This window comes from Microcaecilia unicolor, chromosome 5 (assembly GCF_901765095.1).
Source record: "Microcaecilia unicolor chromosome 5, aMicUni1.1, whole genome shotgun sequence".
Lineage (NCBI taxonomy): Eukaryota > Metazoa > Chordata > Amphibia > Gymnophiona > Siphonopidae > Microcaecilia > Microcaecilia unicolor.
In genome coordinates this window covers 297,378,993-297,392,803 of record NC_044035.1, presented here as the reverse complement: position 1 = coordinate 297,392,803, position 13,811 = coordinate 297,378,993, and the positions used below count along the sequence as shown (strand labels likewise).

The 13,811-nt window shown below is 40.9% G+C and overlaps 1 protein-coding gene across 1 annotated transcript in view; it reads left to right on the top strand.

Annotated features, from left to right (window-relative positions):
• The window catches only part of LPCAT2 (lysophosphatidylcholine acyltransferase 2), a 157,433-nt gene that overhangs the window by 71,539 nt on the left and 72,083 nt on the right, over nt 1–13,811 (top strand). Inside the window, exon 6 of the mRNA XM_030204309.1 lies at nt 9,235–9,293. Coding sequence (XP_030060169.1) covers nt 9,235–9,293 — 59 coding nt within the window. The remainder of the gene's footprint in view (nt 1–9,234; nt 9,294–13,811) is intronic.

Below are 13,811 nucleotides of genomic sequence, written 5' to 3'. Positions count from 1 at the left end.
CGTCTCACCATCAGGTCAGCTGATTTCATATCACCTGTTCTTCTGATGTCCTAGAAAGCAATCTTGTGCTCTCTTTACAAGACCAAACAGCATGAGCATTGCTGTTCGGTCTTGTAAAGAGAGCGCGAGATAAGGAAGAAATTGCTCTGGCGCATAGCACGCTTTTTTTGTTTTTTTTTTCCTTTGGCGGCAGACATTGCTTTAATTGGATAATACAGTCTAATCTCCTTGAAAAATTTACTGCCAGCACAGCAATCCAGGAGACTCCTGAGGCAGGCCTTATTGGCCAAAACACAGCTGTGTCAAGTCTTGGTTGTTGTACAGTAAATTCATAGAATCTTTTTGAAGCATCGTCTATTTATTTTTGAGTCATTTTCACTGTTTTCCTGAGTGCTGGCTAGACTGCAAGAACTTGTTTCTTCTGTGAGCTTATTGGTCCTAGAAACCAATGGCAGTAAGCAGTTTCAATTGATGAGCACTGCAGCAGGACCATGTAGTCAAATGCAAAGCACTGATAAGGAAGGTAAAGAGACTTTGAAAAGAAGATTGTGTTGGAGGCAAAAACATATAGTAAAAACTTTTTAGGTATATTAGAATCAAGAAGCCGACAAAAGAATCAGTTGGACCACTAGATGACAGAGGGATAAAAGGGACACTCAAGGAAGACAAGGCCATAGCGGAGAGATTAATTGAATTCTTTGATTCAGTCTTCACTGAGTAAGATGTGGGAGAGATACCAATGCCAGAAATAGTACTCAGTGCTGACAAGTCAGAAAAACTGAATCAAGTCTTTGTAAACCTGGAAGATGCAATGGGGCAATTTGACAAATTGAAGAGTTTCAAATCACCTGGTCTGGATAGTATACTTCCCAGAGTACTAAGAGACTTGAAAAATAAACTTGCAGAACTATTAGTAATATGTAATTTATCTTTAAAATCAAGCATGGTACTGTAAGATTGGAGGGTGCCAATGTAATGCCCCTAACCATATCTCGTCTCCCTCCCCCCCCCCACCTCTTCCTCCCCTTACTGCATGTCACTGGGGGACGCAATGGCTGCTCTCCCAAATGATCTTGCAGTGCCTTCCAGAGATCTATGTACTTTCTCATAATCTTCCCCCTGAGATTGGCTACATGCAACATGGCGCTAAAAGCAGACTCCAAGCCCAAAAGGAGAGACTCATACGTCCATTCGCATGCTACTCTCGGAACCACTTGAAGAACTGAAAGCACCTCAGTCCAGAAAGGTTTTTAGTTTAATTCATTCCAAAAAATGGTGCACCATAGTACCCTTTCCTACTTCACGCTTATCACATATGTCAGTATCCCTGAGTCCCATGGATTTCCCTTTACTCTTAAAAATGTACACATTGCACAAAATCTTAAATTGGGTCTCATGCAACCCCGCATTAGGAGTAACCTTAAAGGCTAGCCCAAAGTAGGCAGACAGATCTTTACTAGTGATTTTTTTCCAAAGTTGGCACTCCACCTCTCCGCCAGCTCTTCAAGGAAAAGGGAAATTCACTGTTCCTTACCGATTCTATACCACACTTGAGAATTTGTTACAAGAGACCGGCATCTGCATAAAGTTTATTGCGGACGAGGGAGCAGAGCTGAGCTGAGCTTACAGATGTCCACTTAAGCAGCAGCAATCACGTGACCCCCCCCCCCCCCCAAAAAAAAAAAAAAAAGGGTTCCAGGGGTGATCTGGGAAATTATAGACCGGTGAGCCTGACGTTGGTGCTGGGCAAAATGGTAGAGACTATTATAACGGACAAAATGACAGAGCATATATGTAAGCATGGATTAATGAGGCAAAACCATAATGGATTTAGTGAAGGGAAATCTCAGTGGTAGGAAAAATAATGGAGTTGCTGCTGAAAGAAAGGATAGTTAACTTTCTAGAAGCCTACAGTTTGCAGGATCTGAGGCAACATGGCTTTACCAAAGGAAAGTCCTGCCAAAGAACTGGATGAAGGATGTGCACTAGATGCAATCTACTTGGATTTTAGCAAAGCCCAGTTTGCAGGATCTGAAGCAAAATGGCTTTACCAAAGGAAAGTCCTGCCAAAGAACTGGATGAAGGATGTGCACTAGGTGTAATCTACTTGGATTTCAGCAAAGCCCAGTTTGCAGGATCTGAGGCAACATGGCTTTACCAAAGGAAAGTCCTGCCAAAGAACTGGATGAAGGATGTGCACTAGATGTAATCTACTTGGATTTCAGCAAAGCCTTTGTTATGGTCCCCCACAGAAGACTCGTAAATAAGCTGAGAGGGCTGAACTTGGGACACAAAGTGGTGAACTGGATAGGAAACTGGTTGACCAACCAGTGGCAGAGAATGGTGGTAAACTGAATCAGCTCGGAGGAAAGGAAGGTTAGCAGTGGAGTTCCTCAGGGGTCAGTGCTGGGGCCGATTCTGTTTAATATATTTGTGAGAGATATTGCTGAAGGATTGGAAGGAAAGGTTTGCCTTTTTGCTGACTACACAAAGATAAGTCAATAGAGTGGATACCCTGGATGGAGTAGAAACAATGAGAAGGGATCTCCAAAAGTTAGAAGAATGGTCAAGGGTCTGAGTTAAAATTTAATGGCAAAAAGTGCAGAGTGATGCACTTGGGGTGCAGAAACAAGCAATACTGGATAGGAGGGGAGAAATTAGTAAGCTCAAGTCAGGAGAGAGACGCTGCGGTGATGGTGTCCAATGATCTGAAGGTGAAGAAACAATGCGACAAGGCGGTGGCTGTAGCCAGAAGGATGTTAGGCTGTATAGAGAGGGGTATAACCAGCTGAAGAAAGGAGGTGTTGATGTCCCTCTACAAGTTGCTGGTGAGGCCCAACTTGGAGCATTGTGTTCAGTTTTGGAGGCTGTATCTTTGCTAAAGATATAAAAAGACTGGAAGCAGTGCAAAGAAAAGCTACAAAAATGGTATGGGATTTGTATTGCAAACCGTACAAGGAGAGACTTGCCAACCTGAACATGTATACCTTGGAGGAAAGGAGAAACAGGGGTAACATGATACAGACATTCAAATATTTGAAAGGTATTAATCCGCAAACAAACCTTTCCCGGGAACTGGAAGACGGTAGACATAGAAGACATGAATTGAGGTTGAAGGGGGGGGGGGGGGGCAGACTTGGGGGTAATGTCAGGAAGTATTTTTCACAGAAAGAGTGGTGGATATATGGAATGCCCTCCCGCAGGAGGTGGTGGAGATGAAAACTGTAACGGAATTTAGACATGCTTGGGATAAACAGAAAGGAATCCTGTTTATAAGGAATGGATCCACTGAATCTTAGTGGAGATTGGGTGGCAACATCGGTAATTGGGAAGCAAAACCAGTGCTGGGCAGACTTCTACGGTCTGCGCCCTGATTGTGACTGAATAGATATGGATGGGCTGAAGTGTAAATTTTAAGGGGCTTTGACGTTAACTTCAGAAATTTTAGTACAAGAACAGTGCCGGGCAGATTTCTACAGTCTGTGCCCTGAAAATGGCAAGGACAAATCAAACTTAAGTATACATATAAAGTATCACATACCATGTATAATGAGTTTATTTTATTGGGTAGACTGGATGGACCGTACTGGTCTTTATCTGTTGTCATAGACTATGTTACTATGTAATGTACTGCATTTCTTGGAAGGGGTGAACAAACATGTCTATAAAGGTAAGCCTGTTCATATTGTGTATCTTGATTTTCAAAAGGCGTTTGGCAGAGTACCTCATGAAAGACTCCTGAGGAAACGGAATAGGAGGTAATGTCCTGTTGTGGATTAAAAAACTGGTTGAAAGATAGAAAACAGAGAGTAGGGTTAAATGGTCAGTATTCTCAGTGGAGAAGGGTAGGTAGTGGGGTTCCGCAGTGATCTGTGCTGGGACCACTGCTTTTTAACATATTTATAAATGATCTAGAGATGGGAATAACTAGTGAGGTAATACAGTTATTCAGATTGTTAAATCACAAACAGATTGTGAAAAATTACAAGAGGACCTTACATAAAATCTATGTTACTGTTTTGGGATCTTGCCAGGTACTTGTAACCTGGATTGGACACTGTTGGAAACAGGATACTGGGCTTTATGGACCTTTGGTCTGTCCCCACATGGCAATATTTATGTTCTTACCAATACTCACAATTGGAGCCTTCCTAGGACCCAAATTCAAGATTTCAAGGTGCATGGGGTGCCAAACGTTGATACCTGGATATGGTCTTAATCATGATATACAAAGAGCTTTTCAGTGCATGTAAGTAAGACTAGGGTAAGAACTTAAGAATAGCCATACGGTCAGACCAGTGGTCCAAGTAGCCCAGTATCCTGCTTCCAACAGTGGCCAATCCAGTTCACAAGTACCTGGTAGAAACCCAAATAGTAGCAACTTTCCATGCTACCAATCCCAGGGCAAGCAGTGGCTTCCCCATATCTGTCTCAATAGCAGACAATGGATTTTTCCTCCATAAACTTCACCAAACCTTTTTTAAACCAAGATATGCTAACCGCTGTTACCACATCCTTTGGCAAAGAGTTTCAGAGCTTAACCATTCATTGAGTGAAAAAATATTTCCTCCTGTTTGTTTTAAAAGTATTTCCATGTAACTTCATTGAGTGTTTCCTAGTTTTTGCTTTTTTTGAAAGAGTAAAAAATCGATTCACTTCTATTAGTTCTACACTACTCAGAATTTTGTAGACCTCAATCATACCTCCCCTCAACCATCTGTTTTCTAAGCTGAAGAGCCCTAACCACCTTAGCCTTTCCTCATTTGAGAGGAGTTCCATCTTCTTTATCATTTTGGTTGCTCTTCTTTGACCCTTTTCTAATTCCGCTATATCTTTTTTTTGAGATACGACAACCAGAACTGAATGCCATATTCAAGGTATTATAGTATTCTTGATCTTTTTTACCATCCCTTTCCTAATAATTCTTAGCTTTTTTGGCCGCCACACATTGGGCAGAAGATTTTAGTGTATTGTCTACTACACCAAGAACTTTTTCTTGGGTTCTGACCCCAAAGATGGACCCTAGCATCAGGTAACCATGATTTGGATTATTCTTCCCAATCTGCGTCACTTTACATTTGTCTGCATTAAATTTCATTTACTATTTGGATGCCCAGTCTTCCAATTTCTTAAGGTCTTCCTGCAGTTTTTCACAGTCTGCATGCGTTTTAACAACCTTGAATAGTTTTGTGTTATCTGCAAATTTAATTGCCTCACTTGTCATTCCGATTTCCAGATCATTTATAAATATGTTATATAGTGCCGGTCCCAGTACAGGTCCCTGCGGCACTCCACTATTCACCCTCCTCCATTGAATGAAATGGCCATTTAACCCTACCATCTTTTTCTGTCGAATAACCAATTCCTAATCCATAGAAGGACATTGCCTCCTATTCCATGACTCTCTTTAATTTTCTCAGGAGTCTCTCATGAGGAACTTTGTCAAAAGCTTTCTGAAAATCTAGATACACTATATCAACCAGCTCACCTTTATCTAGGTTTATTCATGCCTTCAAGGAAATGAAGCAAATTGGTGAGGCAAAACTTCCCTTGGCTGAAACCATGCTGATATTGTCCCATTAAACCATGTTTATATATGTGTTCCATAATTTTATTCTTTATAATAGTTTCCACTCCTTTACTTGACACTGATATCAGGCTTACCGGTCTGTAATTTCCCAGATCGCTGCTAAACCCCTTTTTAAAAATCGGCATTACATTAGCCTCAAAGGACCAGGGGATGCTCTGGTTGCTGGTGGTGCATTGTTATGCATTGATACATCTCGAGGTCAAGCATTAGTAGTCTGTTGGGACAGACTACTATAACAGACTTCTATATAGCAATAATTCTGAAATTCTTCTTCGTTAATATGATTGCCATAATATTCCTATGCACCTTGTCTGTTATATATACTCTGATTCTCTATTCCATCAATGTGATTGTAGTTGTATTATATTGTAAGCCACATTGAGCCTGCAAATAGGTGGGAAAATGCGGGATATAAATGCAGCAAAATAAATAAATAAATGATGCTGTGTTATTTACACAAGCACTGAGGTTTCCTGATTCTGAGTGTTAAGTGAAAATGAAGAGGCATCTGCATTTACTGGATAATGATGATGTGCGCGAGGAGAATTTTAGTAGCAGCCATTTTTCTTTCACAGCATCTAGAAGACTACAACTGCATCTAGTCTTATCTAGCCACTTTCAACCCCTCTGGGAACCTAGGAGGACATCACTAATATTCCTGCATCCCTTCCAGTGCTTGCATTTTCAGTCTTTAATGAAGATCAACACATAAAAACTCTGAAGACTTTGAACCATTATATGAACCAAATCCCCATATGAACAGTATCCAGGATACTGTGATGTGTGTTGGAAGCATAGAGCTGGTGCCTATGCATCATAAGATTTCTGGATTAAAACTGGCTGCCTTAATGTGTACTTCTAGTAGATTAGAAGAATGGAGGGAGGAAGATTTCAGTGAAGCACAATAATTTAGAGCTTAGTAAACAGACAGCATTCTCAGGGAGTTCTACTATCCAGGAATATGATGAAATGTTGTCCCGGGGTTCACTCTACAGATCGACTGGGCTCCCCTTGGACCCCTCTTCAAGAGAAAGGAGAATCTCCACAGGAGAACCTCTCCACCAGTTTTACAAAGCAAACAGTTGAGACATGTTTTATTGGAGAAAGAATAGCCAACATATTTGCCCCTAAGTGTTTTCTGTATCTTTTGACCTCCCCTCTTCCCTTCCATGGATAGCATGACAAAACTTGTTCAGAAGAGCTTTATGGATGTACAAATGAGAATGTGGGAGGACCATCCTTTCTATAGACAAGAAGGCAGATTCCATGTACATAGTTATGAAAACTTTAGGAACTGAAAAAGCAACAGTTGCCACTAGAGTAATGAGTGGGCACGATGTTAGTCACCGAAAATAAAGAGGAAGGACCGGGCAATGTAAAGGTCTGCCAAGAAAGGGAGTTCCTTGTGAAAGGCAGTATTAGGGGGAATAAAGTGGTAAATTAAAGCAATGAACATCTTTCCCATGAGCACGACCATGTCTCTTGAGGCACAGAATTATTGATCTTGTTTCTAGAAAAGGACTCCAAATGTGATGCATTTTATAATGGAGGGAGCGTGTATTTACTGTTACTTCCTCTTTCCTTTTGATCCATTTGGGGCCTTTTAAATTTGTAAACAGCTTTGCTGCATTTTTATGGGATCCACAGTATATCAAAACTGGTCTAAATATTTAGACCAACATTGAGTTGGATATGTTCTCTGGAGGGGTATCAAAGTTAAAACTTGGGAAACACAAGGTCATACCTTGGAATGAATGCTGTGATCTGTGACCTCATCAGTTGGAGTAAGATGAAGCAAGTAGGTACCATGAGGTCAACTGAGAAGCAAAAGTAGAGGAAGGCAAGCCAGAATTAAGGGTTCAGTGAAGTGGGCAATTGGAGTCATCCCAATGAGCAAGTGTCTTGCTATATGTAATGGGTGAAGTGAGGAGGAAATATCACCACCTTGTATTAAGAGTAGCAGTGGTAGGAGAGAGAGAGAACAAGCAATGATCGCAGTTGTAAAGAGTGGATAACTGTAGGACCTGTGAAAGAGGAAGGATAATTAAGGTGAACACAACAGGAACTTGCACAAGGGTTTTACAATGACTCTAGTGCACATACAATATGCTGATTAAAAACAGATGTTTGAAATGAACCAAAAAGTCTAAAATCAGGAAGCATTTCATAAAATACAAAAACAAACTAATTTTTGTTGTCTGTGCACATGCTTATAAAACACCTCTTTCAACAAAATCAGCACCATGATTCTCTCAAAATGCATAGCCACGGGTTTCCTTATATGGGTGGTTGACCAAGAAAGTATTTCAGTTGCTGTAAAAACAGCAAAAGCAAATGAAGAAATACCTCTGCAAATGAACAAAAGTAGGCAAGGAGCAGAGACATCCAGAAAGTCAGTGTTAGATCAGAAGGATTTGTTTGAAGGGTTTTAACAATTGGTGAGTCGACATGGTCATGTTTTGGCGATAGGTGCCTGTGACAGGGGTCCTCAATCTAAAATATAATTTAAGTGTATTATACATTTATAACATATGATATTTTATATTAAAATTAAAACCGTGAGTGCATACAATTTTAAAACTACACTTTAAAATTAAATAAAATAGCATATAGACAAATGCATTCTAAAAACAAACAAAAAAAAACCCCACTTATAGTAAACCACAAAGGCAATACCTCATATTTATCAACAAGTATTTAAAAAAAAAAAAGGCCAGATACTATAAAGAATTATAGCGAAAGACTTGTAATTTATATAACATGGCATTGAACAAAAATGCACACATGCTGTCAGTTAATAAAATGGAGATAAGCCACACATTATGTAGTGCTACTGTACACTCATTAAATTATATAAGTCAAGGCTAGCCCTTTTATAGTTAGAGGAAAATGAATATAGCAGTATTTACCAGATGTTAGATGCACAGAGGAAAACAACTCCTTAAGTATATAATTGAAGAGTCAACGCAAATGTAATAATGTGTACACTTCATGCATGAATAAGAAATCACAATGAGGAATTAAATTGGTGTTAAACTGTCTCTATCCTGTTACCATATTGAAAAGTGGAAGCTTAAATACATTGTGACATATAAAAACACACTTCTGTTTAAATACATTGTCAAACAAACGAAACAGAAATAGTGTGTATTTGTCTCACAATGTATTGAATCATCCGCTTTTTCACATAGTAACAATATATAGACACAGTTTAGCACCACAGGTGGGGGTTTTTTTTTTTTTTTAATTCATTGTGTACTTTTTGCTTGGATAAGTTGTCACATTATTAGAGTTCTTATACATAAAAATTTAGGGGGTCTTTTACTAAAGATTAGCTCGAGTAATTTGCAGCAGGGCCCATTTTATTCCTATGGGCTCTGCTGCAGATAACTCGAGCTAATCTTTAGTAAAAGAACCCCTTCATTTGTTTTGAACACAATTTAGACAATAAGTTGGTACCTATGTATTCTGTCAAATGGGAGCTTTTATTAGAGCTGGTAATTACTTATTGCATGTATATGTATGGAATTTTCTTTCATATAACTATATCTCAGACAACACTCAGTGGATAAAAGCATGAACATTTTGCAGCAGTGACACTACTTGCTCCATAAATTTTCATTAAATGAGATTTGTTTTTATAGGTGCTTTCACTCCTGGAGTTCCTGTACAGCCAGTTCTTCTTAGATACCCAAATAGACTGGTATGTATCATATTTACCGTATATGAATGTTTGAAAAGACCTAAATACAGTATTTAGCTTTGAAAGTATTTTAAGAGTTGCAGTGATTCTCAACCCAGTCCTTGAGATGCACCTAGCCAGGCAGGTTTTTAGGAGTAAATATGCACGAGAAATTTGTATTCAAATCTTTCTCTTGCATATTTGTTGTGAGTATCCTGAATACCTGACTGGTTAGGTGTAACCCTAGGACTGGGCTGAGAACCCTCGGGCTAGAGGGTGCAGATTGTGATATCTTCTTGATATCACAATCTTCTGGGGTGGAAAAGGGATTTGTATAGACTTGAAAGCTCTGTACGTTTTCTTGAGGTCTGCTTTATGCCAAGCTAGGCCTTTACCCTTGCTTCACTATGATTCTTTAAGCTAGGAGTCTTTGGCATGGTTAGCCTTGTGTCATACTGTGCGGCTTTCTGATGCTGCCTGGTGGACAGGCCATCCAGCACTACTTTATCACAAGTAAATACTGATACAGATCTCTTGATAGGAAGGAAATCCAGCTCCTATCTAGATTGTAAGCTGTTTGAGCAGGGACTGTCTTTTTTTGTGTATAGTGTGCAGTGCTGCGTATGCCTTGTAGCGCTATAGAAATGATAAGTGGTAGTAGATAAGGTGATCATCTTCCTCCATTACAAAAAATACTGTGTGGTTGCTAATACTAAGTTCAGAATCCCTTGGGTATTCTTGTGTTGCCAAACTGTGATGACATGATATTACATTGTTCTAAATGGAACTTGTAAAATACACATTATACATCATATCTGTTCCAGCATAAGGGTTGAAGAGAATTTGTGCCCATGAGTTAAAGTGAAGAGGCCACTGGCAGTTGATGTGGCCCCTTTTAAATTACTTTCTGCCCTGTCCTCTACAATTTTTCTGATGCCCATGGTTGCCTGAGCCCAGGAGAAAAGTAGGTCCAGTCATTCTGTTATCTTTGGCTCCTGTGCACAGGAGTTCAGGGACTCTTAATTGTTGTTGAGAAAGCAATGTTGTCTTAGCATTCTATACTTATTCGGCAAATATTTTTGTTTGTCTTCTATAGGTGCTCAAACACTGAAGTTTACCTTTTTGCATGCACTGAATTTTTATGTGCAGATGAGCCCAGTGGGGGGATACACATGAAGTTTTTCAATAAAAAATTAAAAATTAAAAAAAAAAAAAAACTATAGTTCATTGAGGTGTAGTAATTTTATTTTTCTTAATTGGTCTTCAAAGTAGATTTCATGTTCAGCTTTGCCACATGTTGGTAAGCTGCTTTGCTTAATTTTTATATCACAACAATACAACCATCTGTTTTACTAGAATGTTGCACACACTAGTACAGTGCAATCCACTTAAGTGCAAGGGTCTGGGACCAAAGAAATACATGCAGTTAACTGGAGCGTGCACTTAACCGTTGTGACCCAAAGAAGCTTGACATCTATGTACAGTACTGTTTATTATACGTACAGTATACAGTCTCTGTTAACTGACGTTAGGCTTACTTGAAGTAATCAGTCATAATCCTCTGTACACTATTGTGTCTGTGAGTTCCATAGACTATGTCTACCAGACGGTAAAAGCTGTCATAGCACTGACATCCAGTGGCCTCCAGATAGGCCTGCACGGTGTTGAGACTCTCCAGCGCTCTTGCAAAAGTAACAGGAGGCATATCTGGACATCAGTGCTGTCCTTCAGCTGTTTGTAGATCATAATCAACAGTTACGTAGCGATGAAAGTCCTCTTCAGTAACACCGGCTGGGATGTCAATAGCCTGTTCATCTGACGTTTGCAACAGCTGCATCTGTTTCGTTCCTCTCCACATCCTTAACAAAGCTTGCCCGCTTGTAGCAGTTTACAGTGGTTGCCTGTGTAACATAATTCCAGGCTTCTTTCTGCATATGTAGGGAATCCAACAGTGATAGATTACGAGGCAGTTCAACAGCAGGTTTATCCTTGCCAGTCTGGTCATCCATAACGCTCATCAGACGACGTAGCACAAGAGCCCGATAATAGTTTTTGAAATTGGCTATTATGCTCTGATCCATAGGTTGGATCAGAGAGGTAGTGTTTGGTGACAGGAAGATGACCTTGACTGACGTTAGACAGCCTGCCATCATCACTGTGTGCAGCACAATTATCACAAAGCAACAAAATCTGACGCTTTTGTGCCCGCATTCTAGTGTCTAAGTTCTTTAGCCACTGCTTCCAAATTTCCCCAGTTATCCATGAATTTGTTTTAGCCTTGTATAACACAGAAAGTCGCTTAACATTCTTGAAGCAATGGGCTGTTTGCTCTTTCCAGTGACGAGTGGTTCCAACTTCACTCCCATCCATATTGCAGCAAAGGAGGATTGTCAGTCTGTCCTTCGACGTTTTACTTCCTGTAGTTTCGGCTTGTTTGAATGCAAGTGTTCCATCAGGAATCGCTCGCTAGTAGAGACCGTTTTCGTTAGCATTGAAAATGTCACGAGGTGCAAACTCGTTCAAGATGGTAGGAAGAACTGAACAACCCAATTTTCAGCACTAAAGTTGTCATCGTCTTGTTTCTCACCATGCTGTTTCTTGAATTTTATGCTGTTCCTCTCCTTCCATCTTTCCAACCATCCAACAGTGGCTTTGAATTCAGTTAGTCCAAGACTTTCAGCCAGCAGATTAGCTTTCTCCATAAGCTATGGACCACTGACAGGAAACTCTCTGCTCCTGACTTGAGAAAACCACCGAAGAAGAGCATCTTCTACATTCTCAGCTTTTCCCGCCCATTTACGTTTCCTGTGTGGATTTGTAGTGTTTTGCCAGTTTTCCAGAAGCTGATCTTTCTGCTTCAATATATGTGAAATTTGACTGGATTGACACCATATTTTTATCCATAGATGCTTGACTTTGTTTTCAAATTTTTTTAAGAACTTCTATTCATTCAGCCAGTGTTAGTCTTACAGTTGCGCGATGACGACAACTACTCCAGTGTACACTCTAACAACATTCTTTCACTTATTCTGCCTGTTGCAGTTAACCAATGAGATTTCAAATTTACCACCCCTTTGTCACGTCCCAATCGGCTTCCATTTTCCGTGCGTGTGTTTATGCGGAGTCTTTCCTGCAGAGGAGCGAATCTTGCACTTTTTCAGTGGTGCGCTAAACCAAAGTTTGTCCCCATAGAAATTGATGACGCCAAAAACAGGACTGAAGTGTACAGCATGCAGTTAAGCAGAGCATGGGCTTATCCGACGTGCACTTAAATGGAGTGCACTGTACATGTGAAATTTCAAAACTGCAAAGGAGAAAATTCAGATTCTGCTTTGCATATTAAAAGACAATTTAGCAAGCATTTGCCCTTTTCATACATTGGTCTTGAGGTCTGCATTTGGTTGTAAACAGCATGATAGAAATGGATTATTTTTTACAAAAATAGTTTAGCTTCCCTGATGTGCAACTTGGATTAAACCTTTTCAACAATTCGAAATGCACCACCTGCTCTTCTGATCCCATCCCCACCAACCTACTTAACATCATCTCTCATACTGTCACCCCCGCCATCTGTCATATCCTCAACCTCTCTCTCTCCACTGCAACTGTCCCTGACACCTTCAAGCACGCCGTAGTCACACCTCTCCACAAAAAACCATCACTTGACCCTACCTGTCCCTCCAACTACCGCCCCATCTCCCTCCTACCCTTCCTCTCCAAAATACTTGAGCGTGCCATTCACAGCCGCTGCCTTGATTTTCTCTCCTCTCATGCTATCCTCGATCCACTTCAATCCGGTTTTCGCCCTCTACACTCGACAGAAACAGCACTCTCTCAAGTCTGTAATGACCTGTTCCTTGCCAAATCCAGAGGCCACTACTCCATCCTCATCCTCCTCGATCTATCCGCCGCTTTTGACACTGTCAGTCATGATTTACTTCTTGCCACACTGTCCTCATTTGGGTTCCAGGGCTCTGTCCTCTCCTGGTTCTCCTCCTATCTCTCCCACCGCACCTTCAGAGTCCACTCTCATGGATCCTCCTCCACCCCCATCCCGCTATCTGTTGGTGTTCCCCAGGGATCTGTCCTTGGACCCCTTCTCTTCTCAATCTACACCTCTTCCCTGGGCTCCCTGATCTCATCTCATGGTTTACAGTATCATCTCTATGCTGATGACACCCAGCTGTATCTCTCCACACCAGACATCACCACGGAGACCCAGGCAAAAGTATCAGCCTGCTTATCCGACATTGCTGCCTGGATGTCCAACCGCCACGTGAAACTGAACATGGCCAAGACCGAGCTCATCGTCTTTCCACCAAAACCCACTTCTCCTCTTCCTCCACTTTCTATCTCAGTTGATAACACCCTCAGCCTCCCCGTCTCATCTGCCCGCAACCTCGGAGTCATCTTTGACTCCTCCCTCTCCTTCTCTGCGCATATCCAGCAGATAGCCAAGACCTGTCGCTTCTTCCTCTTTAACATCAGCAAAATTCGCCCTTCCCTCTCTGAACACACCACCCGAACTCTCATCCACGC